Below are 17118 nucleotides of genomic sequence, written 5' to 3' on the forward strand. Positions count from 1 at the left end.
CATTTAGAAACATTGGCTTTCTGAGAAAAATACAGAAGAGAAAATTTTAATATAGGACAGAGTACAAAAAAAAAATGTAAGAAGTTCTGAGACACTGTGGTCATTCAAAGTCAAACCGGCACTGAAAGTGTGTGTGTGAGGTAAGCAGAAGGTTCAGTTGATTGAGTAAACTGAAAAATTCTTCAGAATAGAGGGAAAGACAGAATACTTCTGTCCCTAAATTACCTGTATCAGGCATTTACTGGCAAAAGCTACACGTCATTGTACTGTCATCAAGTGAGGAACATAAAGGTCTCAAAAGTCTAGCTATCTGCTGTGTGTATTGGGCATATTCCCAGCAGGTTTTGATAATAAGGTGGCAAAAGCTGTTTTGCCATCTTGTGGGACATCATTACCTCTGATGCATTATTTTAGATATCTCCATTACCTTATAGAAGAGAAAAAAAAGCTATCATCTGCAACACACGTTGACATCAACTGAAATTAAAATTGAGACCATAACAATTAAGAATGGGAGCTGGGCAACTTGGCTGGGATGCAGAACAAAATATAGAAATTTTTGTAATTAAAACTGACAAACAGCTAGTGGACACAAAAGAGCAGAAACTATTCTATACTGAGAGGATGTCTCTTGGCCTTCATATGGAAATCAAATGCAAAAAGAGGAAAAGGTTATCACAACTGGTTATTTTGTCCTATTACCTTTAATTTCTCCTATTTTTTTATTGATTTAAAATTGGAAATTAAGAATTCTACCTCTAATGAATCATAATATTGATAATTATGTCAGGTCTTCCCTTTGAAATACCAGAAATGACATTTTTTTCCCTGAAGAACAAAAGTAAATTCTAAAGAATCATATTTCCCTGCTTATACATAGCACCTAGGTTTCTTCTTCTTTTAAGACAAATCTGTTTCAAATACTTTATATCCTGAATGCAAGCACTAGATCTATATATAAAAACCAAACCCACAAAAGGGATTTTTGGACTCAATGATCCAACTGAAGATATTCTGTGATAATCTGTGATAAAAGATACAAAGAAAAACTGCCTCAGAGACACTGAAAAATGTTACCTGAGGTTTCTGTCTGCCAATAGGTGGCAGAGCCTGTTCTGTGGAGAAAGACGGAGGCCTTCTACACGTTGGCCAGTCATAGAGCTCGGAGGCGAAGGGACTCTTCATTTGCTGCTGTCTGTGGCTCAATGGCTTTGACTTCCGTAGCAGCAGTTCCATTGGATCTGGGGATTTTCTGAATGGCGAATTGTATATGCCTGCAATCTGAGCAGAAAATGGAGTTATCTTTGACTTCAACTAACTTAAAACTCATCCTTGCTTTTATTCTATAAATCAAACCAATTTAAAAAAGCTATATAGTAGGGGATAGTATATATCACGGGATAGATCTACAGTTTAAATTCATCGCTGGGCATTGCATTACAGTTATAAAAGGTTTAAATAGTAATGTATAATGTAATGTAGTAATGATTATGTAATGTATAATCTGGGTTTCAGCCCTTCAAATGGGGGTAACTTTTATTTTACGGAAGGAAGAGCTTCCTGTTATCTCAAACCCATGTGTTTTTTTAGCCACATTCAATCTTCCACCTTCCACAGCAGTAGCCAAAGAAACATGCCTGTTTTCCCTTAAAAAATAATTAAAAGTATACAAATTTGCATTTAGTTTTAAAGGTAAACTGTTATAGTTGTTTTGAAATTTAAAGTTTAATTTAAATTCCAATATAAATTCCTATACACAATAGGAACAAAAATATATTACCTATTATTTCCAAACACATACTTAGAGAGCAAAATAAATGCTTATGCAAGGGAACATAACTCTTGTCCCTTTAAACTCTGTGCTAGCTGACTCACAATGTGGACTAAGACAGTGGCAAACTGCAGCATTTTTAAAAGTAAAACTCAGTGATTAGCTAAGGGGAAATACAAGAAAATTTATGGAATACCGAAAACCAGTAATGCTTTTTCCCAACAAAATGTTCACATTAAATTCCTTTAACTGTTCAAATGTATTTAGTTTTAATAGTATAAAACTTGTGAAAAACAAAAATTTAGAATAAAAATTTCTGAATTGTGAATTAAACTGAAAGATTCATTCCTCACTGAATTTGATATTTCATTTTTTTCAGGATACATCATTAATTGCTTCACTAGTGTGATCTAATATAACAATTACTAATATAAAGCATACATTTCAAATTCTGAACTAGTAATCTATGTCACTAACAATCTGTGAATATCTGGCAAGTCAAAATTATGTGACTGACTGTTCTCAAATCATTCCTATAAATGTAGGGATTTTATCAGTTGTATATAAACAATTCTCAAATAGAAATATGCGAGTTTACTGAATTTATTATGAACTGTTAAACATGAGAATTCCTATATCATACTGCACAAAGCCACTAAATCTCCTGTAAAACAGATGATATATGCTTAAAATAGACCTTTAAGGATAATTATATTTTCTACAACTGTATACTCAGAGTATTCTTAAGACTTTTAAAGTAGATTTGCTCAGTTAAAAAATATTGTCCTTCACTTTTATGATTATTTTAATTGCTAAGAAATATTGAATAAAAATAGTAGGAAAAGAAATCAGTTTTGTGATGCGGGGAAAGGAAAAGAGTAAATGTTTAAAATCTTGCATTTCTCCTTTGGAACACTACTGAGGACCCATGAGAAAACTAAGTAGAGCATCAGCCTTCTCATAAAGTATTAATCTCTTGGGGCTGAGAGGATTGAACACTCCCCAATTAGCTTTAATGCATTTTTCATTAACATATCCCACTGGGAAGTTCCAATGTCTTGTGTCAAAACAGTCAAAACTGCCCATATAAAACTTATTGCTTAATGGACAAAAATATTCAGAGATAGTAGCTTATTCAAAATATTGTTGGGCTATTCAAAATTTTATGGGCTATATTCTTCAACTCTGTAAGCGATCTGGCCCTAGTGACATTTTATTTTGTCCCTCTGTTATACGTTCTCCTCTTAGTGCAAACCCTATAAACTATTCCACTACACTATCAGTCTAAATGTGTAACAGGAAAGAGGACATGAATAGAGATAAGTGGTAGAAACATATGTATGCCACACAACCACTGGTTCTTCCTTCAGCTCTTCAGGATGCCAAGTTAAAATGGCAGGGATCCATGCTTCAAATAGCAGGCAAGCAGAAACACTGGAGTGAATGCGAAATTGCAGGTCCATCTGTATGATCTGTAAAATCCAGCTGCATCTTAAAGGTTTGGTTCTACAAGTCTAGCTCTTACATAAACATCTCATAAAGTTATAGATTCTCCTAATGCTGTTATTATTTTTGTAGTATTTCATACATTGTCCTACTGCAATTTTCTTATCAGCCCAGTACATTTTTGCTTGCAAACACTCGGTGACCTGTAAGTGCTACATAGACACAAGTTCCATATGTTGTCTCAGGCTTTATTCCACAATTATTGAATGCATTCACACTATACATTTGTTACACAAGTTGTCTCAAATATAAAATGCCACAGTCAAGGTCTTTTGCACAAATCAGATTCCATATTGGAGATATACAAAACAACTCTATGCCATGGTCATTATGGCTCTTCACCCATTAGTCCTACCACGGCCATCACATCTGCCTACATTCTGATCAATGAATTCTTGCCTTCACTCTATTGATAGTAAAATAGAATTGATTGCCTGTGATGTCTGTGAAACACATATTTTATAGAAAACTACAATATCTCTGAAAATGTGAATGTTTTCCAGAAGAAAAACATCTCCATGTGCATCACTGAGAATCAGGATGATCTAGAATAAACCACTATGGCATAATAACGGCTTGCTAAAGTTGGCAGGCATGGATTTAATAATCAGTAGCAAACCCTGGGCTGCATCTGCCCAAAGTTTACACCCCTTTTTAAGTCTTTTAATTAAAAAAGAAAATTAAAGAAAAAAAGCTGAAGAGCAAATTGGGTAGGAAATTTTAACCAAAAAAAATTAGATTATTTTAATCTACATAGCACAGGTTTGTTTTTTGGTTTTTGTTTCCCCAAAGTGGAAAAATACATCATCTTAAATAATTTAAATATTTTTCCTCTGAAGAATTACAGGCAAGAATAACTTTAAAGTGATGTGCTGTCTGGGCTCTAAGAAATGGCATTGCTTCTGTTAGTCATATTTAGAGCAAGTATAAATGGCTACATGAGTATAATGGCTTTCTGAAACTGCATTTTGTAATTTCTGTTGAGATACTATATCTATTCTACTTGACATTTCTTTGTTTAAATGTTTGGCAGTAGAAAAAACTATGGTTCATAAAGGGTTCAAACACTGTGAAATGTTGCTGAATATGTCAAGGTGCACAAATAGGATTGGCTTTTACCACTTTTAATGACACCAAAATTAGCCATAATAGGTGTGGGAATCCATTGATTCAGTGCCTTTTGAATTATTATTGCTGAAAAAGTGTCTTAAGAAAGAGCCATCTTTTGTGGTTCTTTTTTTACATACTATCAGGTTAAACATACTAATAGTGTACAAACTACAAAAACAGATTTGGAGTTTTAGTGAGGCCAGTTGGACACTTTAAAAGTTATTACTTCTACAGTGGAAAGTCTTTGTAAGATCTGGGCCAAAACTGATTATGAAGTGTATTTTTAAATTTCAAGCAATTTTTTCAAGCAATCTTTGTTAATTACTTTACATTTTAATTATATATGTTCAAGTATTCAAACAGAGAGATAGCAGAGCAATCAGAAGAGTTAGTATCTAGATATATAAAACTAATACTAATTTACTCTAAATTCCCCAAGGTTTGTGGTAAGGTTTTAGGCCCAGATTTAAAATTGGCAAAGTTTGGTAGGAGAGAAAAGGGCATGAATTTGATTCTCCTTTCCAGTTCAGACCAATCTCTGGCAAAATTGCTTCCATTCATTTTTAAATATCTCTGCAAGTCAGTCTTATTTTTGTAATTTCTTACACACGTGCTGTGCCCTATTCACTCTATCCTCTGCAGGGAGCTGGCAGTCTGCAAAAATCTAAGAATCTGGAGGAACAAAGCCTTTGGTACTTAATACATTTGCATATCTTGTTGAGACCAATACAATGTGTTAAAAGCATTACTTCCTCTTTTCCCCACTTTAATACAATATTCTTTCAACTACAAAACCACTGTAGTTAATACTGCTTTTTCAGCGGTAGAAGAGTATCTGTCCTGAGATATTACCTCATACTCTGATTCCAATATTTTCCCCACCTTTAGTCCACAACAAAATATGTTACCCTCCAAAATATTATGATAGGTTACAAAAAGTACCTCTTGTCTGCAGGGAGAATGACACATTTTTCTGTACCCATGTTCTTCACAACCAAGAAGGGCCTCTGTCAAAGCCAGCTTTCTGGGACTTCATTTCCAGGAACAATTTTCTAAAGTGACAAACACTATGGGGAAATCTGTGCTAACTGTTAAAAAACCTACAACTGAGTTATTTGCAGTACTGTCATGCTAACTTTCACCTCAATAAGACCAAAGAAATCTCAGGAGGAGACTCTGCTAATAGCTTCTTACTGACCTCCTTGCATCAGGCCCTTCTGGTGAATGGTGGCCCAGTGGTGAATATGGCAAATGAGGTGTGAAAGCACAGATTTTTTTTTTTTTAAGACTATGGTTGTGACTTGTCAGGGAAAATAAAAAAAAAAAAGAGAGAGAAATGAGTTATACAATAGATATATTTTTCCCCTAGAATTCTCTGCCTCAGATCTTCCATCATGGAAACCCAAGCATGACCTGGAATATTAATTGTGTCAGGTCAAGCATACTGGCAAATGTACCATTTGTTACCCAGTCATCCTTAGCATTACATTAATATTTTGAATCATTTTGCATTTTAAAACTCTATAATTTAGTTTCCTCCCAATCATTTTCTTATCTTTATAATTAATGGTGGCATATAAGTAAATAAAAAAATCGTAAGAAAGCAAATATTAATTTAATTAACACTAACAAAGAAAAGATTTTTTGTTTTGTGTTTTTTTTATATTCTGTATTGCTTCCACCTCTAATCCTATATTTAGTCTATGTCGTAGAATATCCATTTTTGTCTTTTCCTGTTTATCATTTCTATATGGAGACAAAGACTTAACTGTTTTTTCCCAGAATACAGTGAAGAAATTATTAAGGAGATTGTCTTGAAAACTAAACTATGAAGGAAGAGAGCAGCAAAAGAAACAGAAAGAAAGAAGGAAGAAAGGAAAGAAAAAGGTGCAGGCAGAAAGGGAAAGACAAGGCTGTGTTGATTATGCTGAATAGTTCCTCAGAAAAAATCGTTGATCCCAAGTGGTATAATGAAACGTGAACAATTTTAGACGCTGCAATTGTTATTTATGAATGAATTATTTCTTATTCTTCTTTCTTCTTTCTTGACTGAGCTTTTAAAATCTACATATAAAATTCCAAAGAAAATATGCCCTAATAGATACAGTGTAGCTACTGCACTGCAAATAATTACACACATGCAAAATTAAAAATCAATGAAGTTGAGCTGAAGATAAAATGTAAGCACAAAGTCAATAGAAAGTGTATCCTTATACCTTGAAAATATTTTTGACTGTAATTTAACTAAACAATAATAAAGGTATGCTCTATTTTAATTACTTTTCCATATCAACTCTGAAAGGCTGAAATAATCAACACGTATCATGAATATAAATGTTTCATTTAACAGTCATTTAATCTTTAAAACAATAGCTTCGAGGAAGGTAGCCTTTGCAAGTGATTGTCACAGTAAGAACATAAATAAAGTCCTACTTTCTTATTCTGGTCTTTTAATGTGGAGTTAAACAAGAAAGAAAAGACTTCAACAAAATAGGGACTTAACTTGAATATCCTTTTTTGCTCCATTGTAATTTGTAAAAAAACTAAGCAAGCTGAGAGGAGAGGTAAGAGATCTTTAAAAGACATAAAAGTAAAAGCATGAAGGAGAGCTGTGAATGAAATATTTGCTAGAGATGGGATTGCTGAATCAACACTGACCAGTGCACTTCATCATAATTATCAGGACATACTACTGCCAGGGGATTTATAAAAATCCCACTCAGCAAATAATTGCCCTGCTGTTAGGAGATAGTCGGAGTGTTAACACACTGTCACAGTCCAGAGTTTAGTAAGATATTCAACATTCAATTACTCTTGCTGAGAACTGAAAGGAAACATGATCATTTCTCAGCTACTGCAGTTATGCTTCCACATGAATTCCAGTGAACAATCTTGTTAATCCCCAGATATAGTTCCTCTAGGAGGTAAAAGAAATACCTTAAAACATTAATGATTCACAAGCAAAAAATGTGTTTAAATGATGCTGCAACCATGTCTGTAAAAGAAAAGGAATTTAGAAGTTCTAAATAACTGGTTTATTATAGGCTATTGGAATATTCCATATGTAGTGAAAATAAAAGGATAACATCTTTAATATTAAATTTATTGGGGAAAGAGCCATCGAGAAACACCAAAATATTTAAGCCACATTAGAATGTATTCTACTAGGAATAATCTGTGATTTTTTTAACTAATATGAACACATTTTTATATTAACAATTAAGAAATGTAGTGTAAACTTTATTCAGATACTGGAAAAATGCCATAGTGTGGTTTAACATTCCAATTTGAGGTAAAATTTCCTTACCATGGCTGACAATAGGAAAAATGTCACCCAGCTTTATAAATGTAGGTTCAGTTCTCACTGAGATAATGTTACTCCTTAGGCCTGATTCCGTAATCCTTATAAGAATATACTCTCAGGAATTTCATCTAAATAAGAATTGGAGGACCTAGCCTGTTACTGCACCTAAGATATTTTAGCTTTGTTTGAGATACTGCTTTTATGCAGAGACTGAAAAATTCATAAATGAGTGATGAGTAGAGTATATTCTTTCAAGTGGAATTAATTACCTGTCTTCTGCTTAATATATATTCTGTTTAAACAGAGTAATAGAAGCATTAATTATTGTTATTCTGCTCTCAGATTGTAAAGCTTGTTTCAGTCCTTTTCGTCTGTGAAATATTTCCCTGATATCAAAATAATAGTGCAATCATGTTTTAAATGCACATTTATAAGTAAACCAGGCTGCAATTTTATGGACTATACAATGAGGTGTTAAGGAAACCTTCAAGTCCAGTATCCGGGCCACAGACCATAAAATCAACCTCTAAACTTGCACAGGCACTAAGTTCAATTGCAGGAAACAAAACTGTAATTGAGTCTCCAAACAGGTACCAACTGCTTGCGTATTTAGGCAACAAGACAAGAGAGAAACGAACTCTTAGGTTAATGCATGGATCATTGTATCACAATATCCAAAACACAACAGCCCAGTAAATGCAGAGGCATCCCAAAAATATATCCACCTTTCATTGATTCTCTCTCTGACTGAGGCTTACTCTGTCAAATCTAATTCTTACGCAGGCTCTTGATGACTTGACTACATCAGGGATAATAACTTGAATGAGTGAGTGATGGCATGGGAAACAATACGCTTACGATGAAGACATAAAACAGAGACAGACTATTCAAAGTTCTCTTACTGACTTCTCATTTGACTTCTAACTGAATTCAAAACAAGCAGAAAAATACATTTTAACTTACTTAATAAATTTATATTTAAAACAGGAATGGGAAATTCCATTACTGTTATCATTTTTTCTTCAAGAATGCTAGGGTGAGTATGGGATCATGTACAAATTCTAGGAATCTCTGAAAACCCACCTGTTTCTACAATCACCCTGTATAACTGGGAATTAAAGAGCTTAGTCTGAAGAACAATCTCTGAAGGCGATTTTATTCTTCCACGTCTCAATAACAGCACGTGAACACACAGACAGTATTTCCTTACTTCACAGGGTTATTTTCAGGCTAAAATTATTTATGCTTGTGAGAAGTTTTCAGAGCCTTAAAACACTTATTTATATGTGTGATATTACATCTTTAAAATTAAAATTCCATCTACTGTCATTGTCATAATGGAAAAGATTAGCTTTGGGAGAAAAAATAAAATCAAAATTCACTCCTTTTCTCACTAGATTGAGAAAAATCCTTGTAATTATACCATTTAGTATCTTTGAATTTGTAACACCAGAAGTTATCTACAATATATCAGAAGACAGGAGAACCTCTTCTTAATAGATAGAGACGGAAATCATACAGAAATTTCCTTTGTTAAGAAAATAATTGCTAAATAGAGAATTCATTCACTCCTCCAAAGATACGTATATGCAACTAAACCATGTAACATTTCATTTCTTTTCATTGCTTCTTATGTCTGTTGCATTGTGCTTACATGTGAATCTTCCCTCATGGACATATATTCTGACAGATTTATTAAACAATTTGCTGTAGTAAACTCATAGGATTAGACAGTGACTAAAAACTCGAAAAGTGGCAGTATGTTTAACAAAGCAGTCTTCAATGAGACCAATAAACAATGAGGTGAAGGTTTCATGAATTGTCATAGTATTGTATACAGGAAAGAATAAAGAAGGAACAGAGCCATTTTAGTCAGATTAGTAAAGGTAGTCAGAAATGAGTAGAAAAGAGTGATGTAATAAAAAAAAAAGAAAACATTAAGATTTTATTAAGAGATTTTTGAAATAGAAAAACTAGAAGCAAAAAACCCACGTAAAATAAAGAAAGCAACAGATTGGGGAAGATATACAGTTTTCATCATGTCCATTGCTGGAAAGCCACAATTCCCAAATTAACAGTATATGTCAGACACTAAACAAAAGCATTAGATATTGAATAAACTGTGAAAGTTAATGAAAGAACTTTACCATTGTACTATTCACTTGCCTAAGAGCTGAAAAACAAAAGAATTGGTGTGTACATCACTCATCTTGAAGTCTCATTAAAGCAAGGATACCATCAATGCTGCTTCTTAATCAACAGGAAGGATTGCTGTTGAGAAATGTACGGCATTTTATCTTCATGACTTCTCCCATGCCATTCCTAACCTCCCTCTTCTTATGCACTTATCTCTTATTTAGCATGCACTTCTTCTGATATAATAGTCTCAAAAATTACCTGAGCAAGACCGTACATCACATCAAACTTGTATAAACACGAGACGGAGTACTACACATCAACCAAATTTATCCCAGTAACAATTTCAGGAATGTCAGTGGAGTTCCACTCTGTGCAAGTGTGTGTGAATGTGGCTCTGCATGTGAGCTATTTAGTTGATATTTGCACTACATTTTAATTTCCTTGCAATATAAAGTCTTTCTTAAATGTGTGTACCACATCACACACAAAGCCAACATTCAAAATATTACTCACTCTTATCAGTTTTCTGACCCTGCAGCAATCCAACCCTTTTGCCACCCCAATTGACAGTAATACACAAAACGTGGTCATGTTTCTCTAAGATCTCAGCATGTACACTTTTGATAGATCACACAGCTTGTCCTTTAAACTCTGCCATTAATCCTGCCCATGGGAGTCGAGCAGGAAGTTTGTTGTCTAGAAAAAATCCACAAATAGAGATTATGCAATTCAGATGCTGAAAAAGACAGTTACCTTCTAGCTAGTGGATTTTTAAATGACTAATGCTACATGCAGAGATGCTAAATGCTGTAATACATGGTAGATACAGAGATGCCACTATGCTACAATAACATATGCTTAGTATGAGCGACATGGCTAGTAACCAGCTATTTAGAAGAAGCTCTGAGAAATATTGCCATGCTTACATGGATATGCCTTTAAACAACTGAGCTTGCATAGGATCAGTCACAAAACAGCACTCAAACTTTTCATCCTATTGTGTTAAGCTCTTTCTAGTGACAGATGATTTTTCAGTCTAAACTTTTTCTCATTTCTTTGCACAGTTATCCAGTTATCAAACAAACTGGAATGATTTTATAATAAGCAGTCTTTAGGAAAAATAGAGGTTTGCAATACTGTCGCAGAACATACTCAAAATTATTAAATTTGTTCTATTTTAAGTTCATTCCCTCAATATCTTTAAAAAATAGGATGTGAATATCTTGTTTTCTGGGAAGTGGGGCAAAGGGAGGAATTATTGATGTCTGTTGGAAGTACTTTCACTTACCACTGGTACTAGAACGAGACTTATGAGAAGAGTGAACGGGAAGGAAGTACTTTTCAGTGGCACTGGGGAGAAATACATCTGAAATGGTGCATAGCCATCTATTTCTTATAGGAGGTAGGTTATGGTGTCAGCAGATAGCACTTCCCCATCCTCTTCCCATTGCTCCCTAAGCTACAGAGTTACCCTTTTCTGGGCATGAAGATCACCAGGCTTGACATCTTAGTTTTGGCTTTGATTGTACTTGCCCTCTTTAGGGAGACAACCACCCTTTCTTAGAGAAAAAGAAAGGCTGATTGAAAAGGATATGAGCAAAACTGGAAAATCTACAGAAGTTGTAAACTTTCTAACTAAACGGTTTTGGCAGAGTGTGCATCAGGTAGATTCTGGAGATATATGTTGGCTTCCAGTACTTGCCTTCTTTTTTACATCACCGTGATACTGTGTCGAGTAGCAGAATTACAGTCCTGAGTGTTCCCAGGATGAGCAATCCCAAAGGGCAAGAGCTGGACTCAAATTCTAAGAGAACTAAAGATTTTTGATTGTGTGTGCAAATCACTTTAAGCTCGTTTTTGGAATTCAGACCTAGTGGAACTAACCTTCTAGACATAAACATTTTTCTTTGTTCATGTACAATGTCTTCCAGAATCACAAACAGCTCAGTTACTGGCTGCCTTCAGTTTATCTTACTTTGTCCTTCTTTTTGACAGAAACATTAAGCAACATTAACTGAGATTCCTTTCAAGTGAACTGAGATTGTGTGTACAGTGCCCCATGAGGCACAAGAGGGGAATGATTTTCCTGTAGTGAATACCTGTGAATAGATTGATACATTTGGCTTCCAGTGTGGAAGTGAATACACAAAGAAAGCTTGCTGATCAAACATATCTGTCACAAGTACTGTAAGAAGGATTTCATGTAAATTGAGAATCCTTTGGAAATAATATTTTATAAAACAGAACACTGTAGCATGAAGTGCTTTATATACTAATGCTATTTAAATGTAGCTGCAAGCCTGCCTGAGAGCTAGGAAAGCTCATTCTCTCCTCTTTAATTTAAATGGGATTTTTTATGGTACAAGCTTTGGAAAGTACTCAGAAATATCTGACTTCTTGGCAGAGAAGTGATGAGTGGATATTAAACACCCATGGATAGGTGGGGCTGTTCAGTGGTTGGGGCACCTACATTAAAAAAAGAATTAACTATTTTAGTTCGTCTTCAGGAAGTATTAGTACTTATAATGAATGATAATTTCATCCCCTGAATGTTTTAGAGACAGGATAATAAAATTACAACAGTAAAGAGGGAGGAAATAAAATGTAAAAGGTGAGAGCTAATTCATTCTTCATGCTAGCTCAGTCCTTGGCCTTTCCTGAACAGACACTGCCAATAGTAACAAATTATGTATAATCATTTTGTGATGTGGACTGTTCACTCGGGACTGAGCTCAAATGACCAAACTTGCAGCCTTGTCTCTTAAACTGTGGATCTGAAGATCAAAGGCCAGAGCTTTATCCACTGAGTCCTCACCTTTATAAGAATAAAACTGCCAGGTGTCCAGAGGCAGAGTGGGTGTCAAACAGTGTCATTTTAGACCAATTGTTTTTCAAGTTCTTACAGGACAGCACATTAGGTTAGAAGCATATTAATCAGTTGTGTCTTCTGAATATTCATTAGTCTGCTCCAGGAAGGATTTTGTGACTTTTTTTTCTTCCCCACTTGGAATATTTATACCTAATGTAAGTGCAGTAACTTCAACAGGATTAACTCCTGATTTCCAGTAGCATAAAAAGGGGACATACACAGTCAGTGTAATGTTTATTAATTGCTATCATCTCTGTTGACAGGAAAATTGTAATCATAAAATACCTTAGCACTGAATAGAATTAGAATTTAAATTATTTTACTCTATGAACTGACAATCATTATACAATGACTGATACAATTGATAAAAGTGATATAAGTTTGAGTTCTACAATAACTACAGAAAATCAAAATGAAACTGGTCTGAAAAACAAAAGCTGAAAAGTAACCTTGGGGCATGTTTTTGCTATCTTTATAGCACAAACACAAAAGCCCTAATCCAGAGTCCACAGAAGTTTGCTAAATGACTCCCATTACCCTAACGTGGAAATGCTCTGGAGTATGGGTGTTATGAAGAGAGAGTAAGAATGGAAAAACTCGGTTTTCATTGCTGAAATTAGAACTTTTCACTGTTACTCACTTGATGCTAACATTTCATTCCTCCTCACAGAACAATATTCTTAAGTGGTTTTGTTTGAAATTGTTTTCTATAGTGCTAAACTATTAAAGAGTTATTGTCTCACATGTTTTCTCTCCAGATAACCCTGGAAAAAGGGTTATCTCAGTCAAGACTAGTTCCATTAAAAATATTTCTTTATTTTATAGCACCAGCTATTATATCCTTACAAGTAATCCTTTCCAATGCATTAGTTCAATGGGAATAAATATGGGCAAATACCAGTCACATGTCTCAACACATTAGCCTTGACTCAACAGAGAGGTGGTGACACCTCGAGCAGGCACTGAAAACTGAAGGAACTACTGCAGTTCAAAAAGATAACTCATGTCTTGTTACCGGCAGTTACTAAAAGAAATATCATAGATTTTGTAACTTTTACAAAAAAAAAAAGGGCCTATTATTATACGTGGGCTTTGTCCTTCTCTTGCAGCTCTAAATTACCTAGGAGCTTATGAACAGCATCTGTTCACAAACTGCCAAAGGATATCAGGATAAATTGTCACCCTAGTAAAGAGGGCTGGAAAGTGATGGACTGTACTGTTTCTTGGAGTGGAAGAGGCAATCCACAGAACCTCACTAGATTGTGGAGAAAGAATAAGGCACTTTGCAGTTGCATATTCTCCTGTGACGGAATACCAGAGACAGTATATGTTGTGAAATGAGCATGCTGCAAAACAATACTGCAAGGAGAATGAATGGTCTTGTCTTCCAAGGAAGCACAATTTGAGAGCTAGTTAGTATTGTGGGTCTAGACCTCTTATCACACTCTCTCTGCTTAGGTTATTCCTTCTCTGAGTATTAAGAGAGGCAGGAACTGGAGGAATACAGTGACAAAAAGTGAACATCCTAATAATCCAAAAATGAAAACTACAACAAAAATCTGCAAGTCCTTCAACTACCAATGGCTGGAAACTGGGAAAGTATTCTTGGCATGTCATTACATTGCCCCACTGCTCCATTTTAGCACTCTTCCCTAGGCACATACTGTTGGTCACTGTCAAAGGTAGGACGCTGGGTCAGGTGAGCCTTCAGTCTGACATTGGATCTTCTAATTAATTAGGGCCCAACAGAAAGAAGATTCTGTACACAAATCAAGAGTAAGTATGCACACACAACTGCATTATTAACTTTTCTCAGGGTCTCAACAGTTAAAGCATTCAGATAGAAGAGAAGATCCCACAGAACAGAGGACCGACATTAGCTCATCTAATCTCAGCATGATTTATCACAGAGCAGGAAGTCCAGGTTTAGAAATGAGGCTGGGACTGAGTCCACCAGCTAGAGCAATGATAAGCTTAAGTGACTCATGTAACATCATATTCTCAATAATGTCAAAATATGTTTTGCAATTGCATGACAAAGCTCTCAAGCTTTCGTACACATTATACCACAAAGAACTTTTGCTTTCTGGACTAGTCATACATTCATTTTCTCTGACAAAAGGTAAATATGGTTTATCTGTTTAGAAACAGAGGAAAGTTGGACAAAAGAGAATTAAAATTCTGTTTTACCTCAGCCAGTACTGTTTGCTATATGGGAAAAAAACTATAGAGTAAAGGGAAAAGATTTGTTGATTCTCCAATCCTTTTCTCAGTGACAGGAAAAACTGTAACAGGAAAAGACTTTTTCAGCTGTAGCACTCTGAAGACTCTTTCCATAGGATTCTTTTCCTGATCTCAATGACTTTACAAGACACACATCACTCTGCTCCTTCCACCACTTCTTCTGCTCTGGTTCCTTTCATTTACCTCTGCCTTCTGCCCCCACCACCCTGTGGACTTGCAGGTCCTCCACCTGGGTAGCAACAGTAGTGCTAGCAGCAGCTGACACACTTGCTCCCACTCACAGACTAACCTCAGCATTGCTGCTTGCTCTGTCAGCAGATGCTTAAACAACACAGGTCTGCATTCTAGCTTGATACTGGATCTTTGGATTTAGTCTGTTATACACCTAATTCTAATCATCAGTGTAAGACAAAGACCAACTGCAAAATTTGTTGGAAGGTTGGAAATACCAGTGACGGGAATCATGCAACCACATGTTCCAACAAATGTGGGCCCTTCATATCCGCTTCTACAAAGTGCCATCAATGTATTCAGTGATTCTATCTTTCATTGACTTTAAAGGCGGCTTGTCAGCACTTTGCGAAGGATGGCCCTTTTCTATGAATGTTGGCCTTGCAAATATGACAAAGAGCAGAAGTAAGAACCTATTCAATTATAGTGAATTTTGTTAATGCATAAAGGAGAACTACAGGGATATAGAAGGATAATCTACATAGGTAAACATGTTTATAATATAAAAACACAATAAGTAGTTTACTTATTAATGACAACTGAAAAAAGGATCATCACCACTGTAGTGGAAATAGCATACCGTGATGATGTACTAGTAAGAAAAACTTATTGTAAGTTCCATGTCTCAATAAGAACTTACTATGCAGTTCATGACAAAACAGATAAAAACAATGAAAAAATACATCTGCACTATTATTTCTATTGTGTTACCAATAAGAAATGGCAAGAAATATTCTTAACAAAGGCAAAGGCCTGTTAAATATGTACTGCAATTTTTATCATGTTCATCATGAAGTCAGAATTTATCAAACCGTTAAGGTAAAAACAGACAAGGAAAACATTGTTATATCTATATATATAAATTTTAAAATCTGAAATACAGAGAGTCTTATTTTTAAAGTGGAATTTAGTTTGGAAGCACCACAGTTGCCACCTCACAGCTTTATTTCTTGCTGTATTTTACACCGGAATCTCTTGCAACAAGCAAACAGGAGGTGGAGCAGAGAACAAAATTCGTCATGTGGTAAGAAGGGCATGGACTCGACTGTTGGGGGCTTTTTCATAATTACGGGAATCATGTAGGAGAAATTTGCTTCAAACAAAAGCAGCTCATGTATGTAAGATGTTACTTGACTAGTTATTGATACTACTGGCATATATAGCAAGTCGATTAAAAGCTCGATATTTCATAATCATGAAGCTCCAGACATTATTTGGCAACTAACTTAATTTAAATCAAATAAAAATTTACTTTCTTCTTTTCAAGCCCACTCTTATGCCTACAAATAGGGTTATAATTGTGTATCGTGGATATATAGTACCATAGTACCATATATCTGGTACTACAGAAAAAAAATATGTAGCTGTGTTTTAGTAAAGCAAAAAACTGTGTTTTGAAGTTGGCAGGAAGCATAACATTGTACTTTCACAGAAAGACAGTCAATAGTTATATTATTAATATAAATTATTATTAATAACAGCAAATTAACATTATTACTGTTAGTAGTTATCGATTATGCAAACATCCTAACTTGTTTAACTTTCTGTTCTTTAAACTTCTTTGCTAAAGTAGTAACATTCTTTTATTCAAACGAACTGCTTAGTTCTTATGTGGATTAAAATGTTTGAGTAAATGCAATGCATTTCTACAAGTAGTGATGGGAAATAGTCATATTTGGGTAAGTTTCTATGGCAAAATACAGCCAGTCAACTGTTTGAAAAAAATATAGGAAAATTGTAAAGTATAGTACAATACCATACAGTTTTTATCATCCAATGATTTCCCTGAATGTCAATTTCATAGCAATGGTATTCAATACACATGCCTCCCCCCCACAAAAAGGTGGGGAACTGCAGACAAAACAACTTAAATGTAGATATGCCTATATAATATTTTGTAGGCAGACCAAACTCCTTGTTTCTGAGTTTAAAGCATTCACACAC

At 34.8% G+C, this 17118-nt stretch overlaps 1 protein-coding gene across 1 annotated transcript in view; it reads right to left on the minus strand.

The window, feature by feature from the left end:
- Nucleotides 1–17118, minus strand: part of SPATA17 (spermatogenesis associated 17) — a 93910-nt gene that overhangs the window by 35388 nt on the left and 41404 nt on the right. Inside the window, 1 exon segment of the mRNA XM_068414674.1 lies at nt 1078–1281. Within this exon segment, the coding sequence (XP_068270775.1) occupies nt 1078–1281 (204 nt within the window).

This window comes from Nyctibius grandis, chromosome 1 (genome assembly GCF_013368605.1).
Source record: "Nyctibius grandis isolate bNycGra1 chromosome 1, bNycGra1.pri, whole genome shotgun sequence".
NCBI classification, from domain to species: Eukaryota; Metazoa; Chordata; class Aves; order Nyctibiiformes; family Nyctibiidae; genus Nyctibius; species Nyctibius grandis.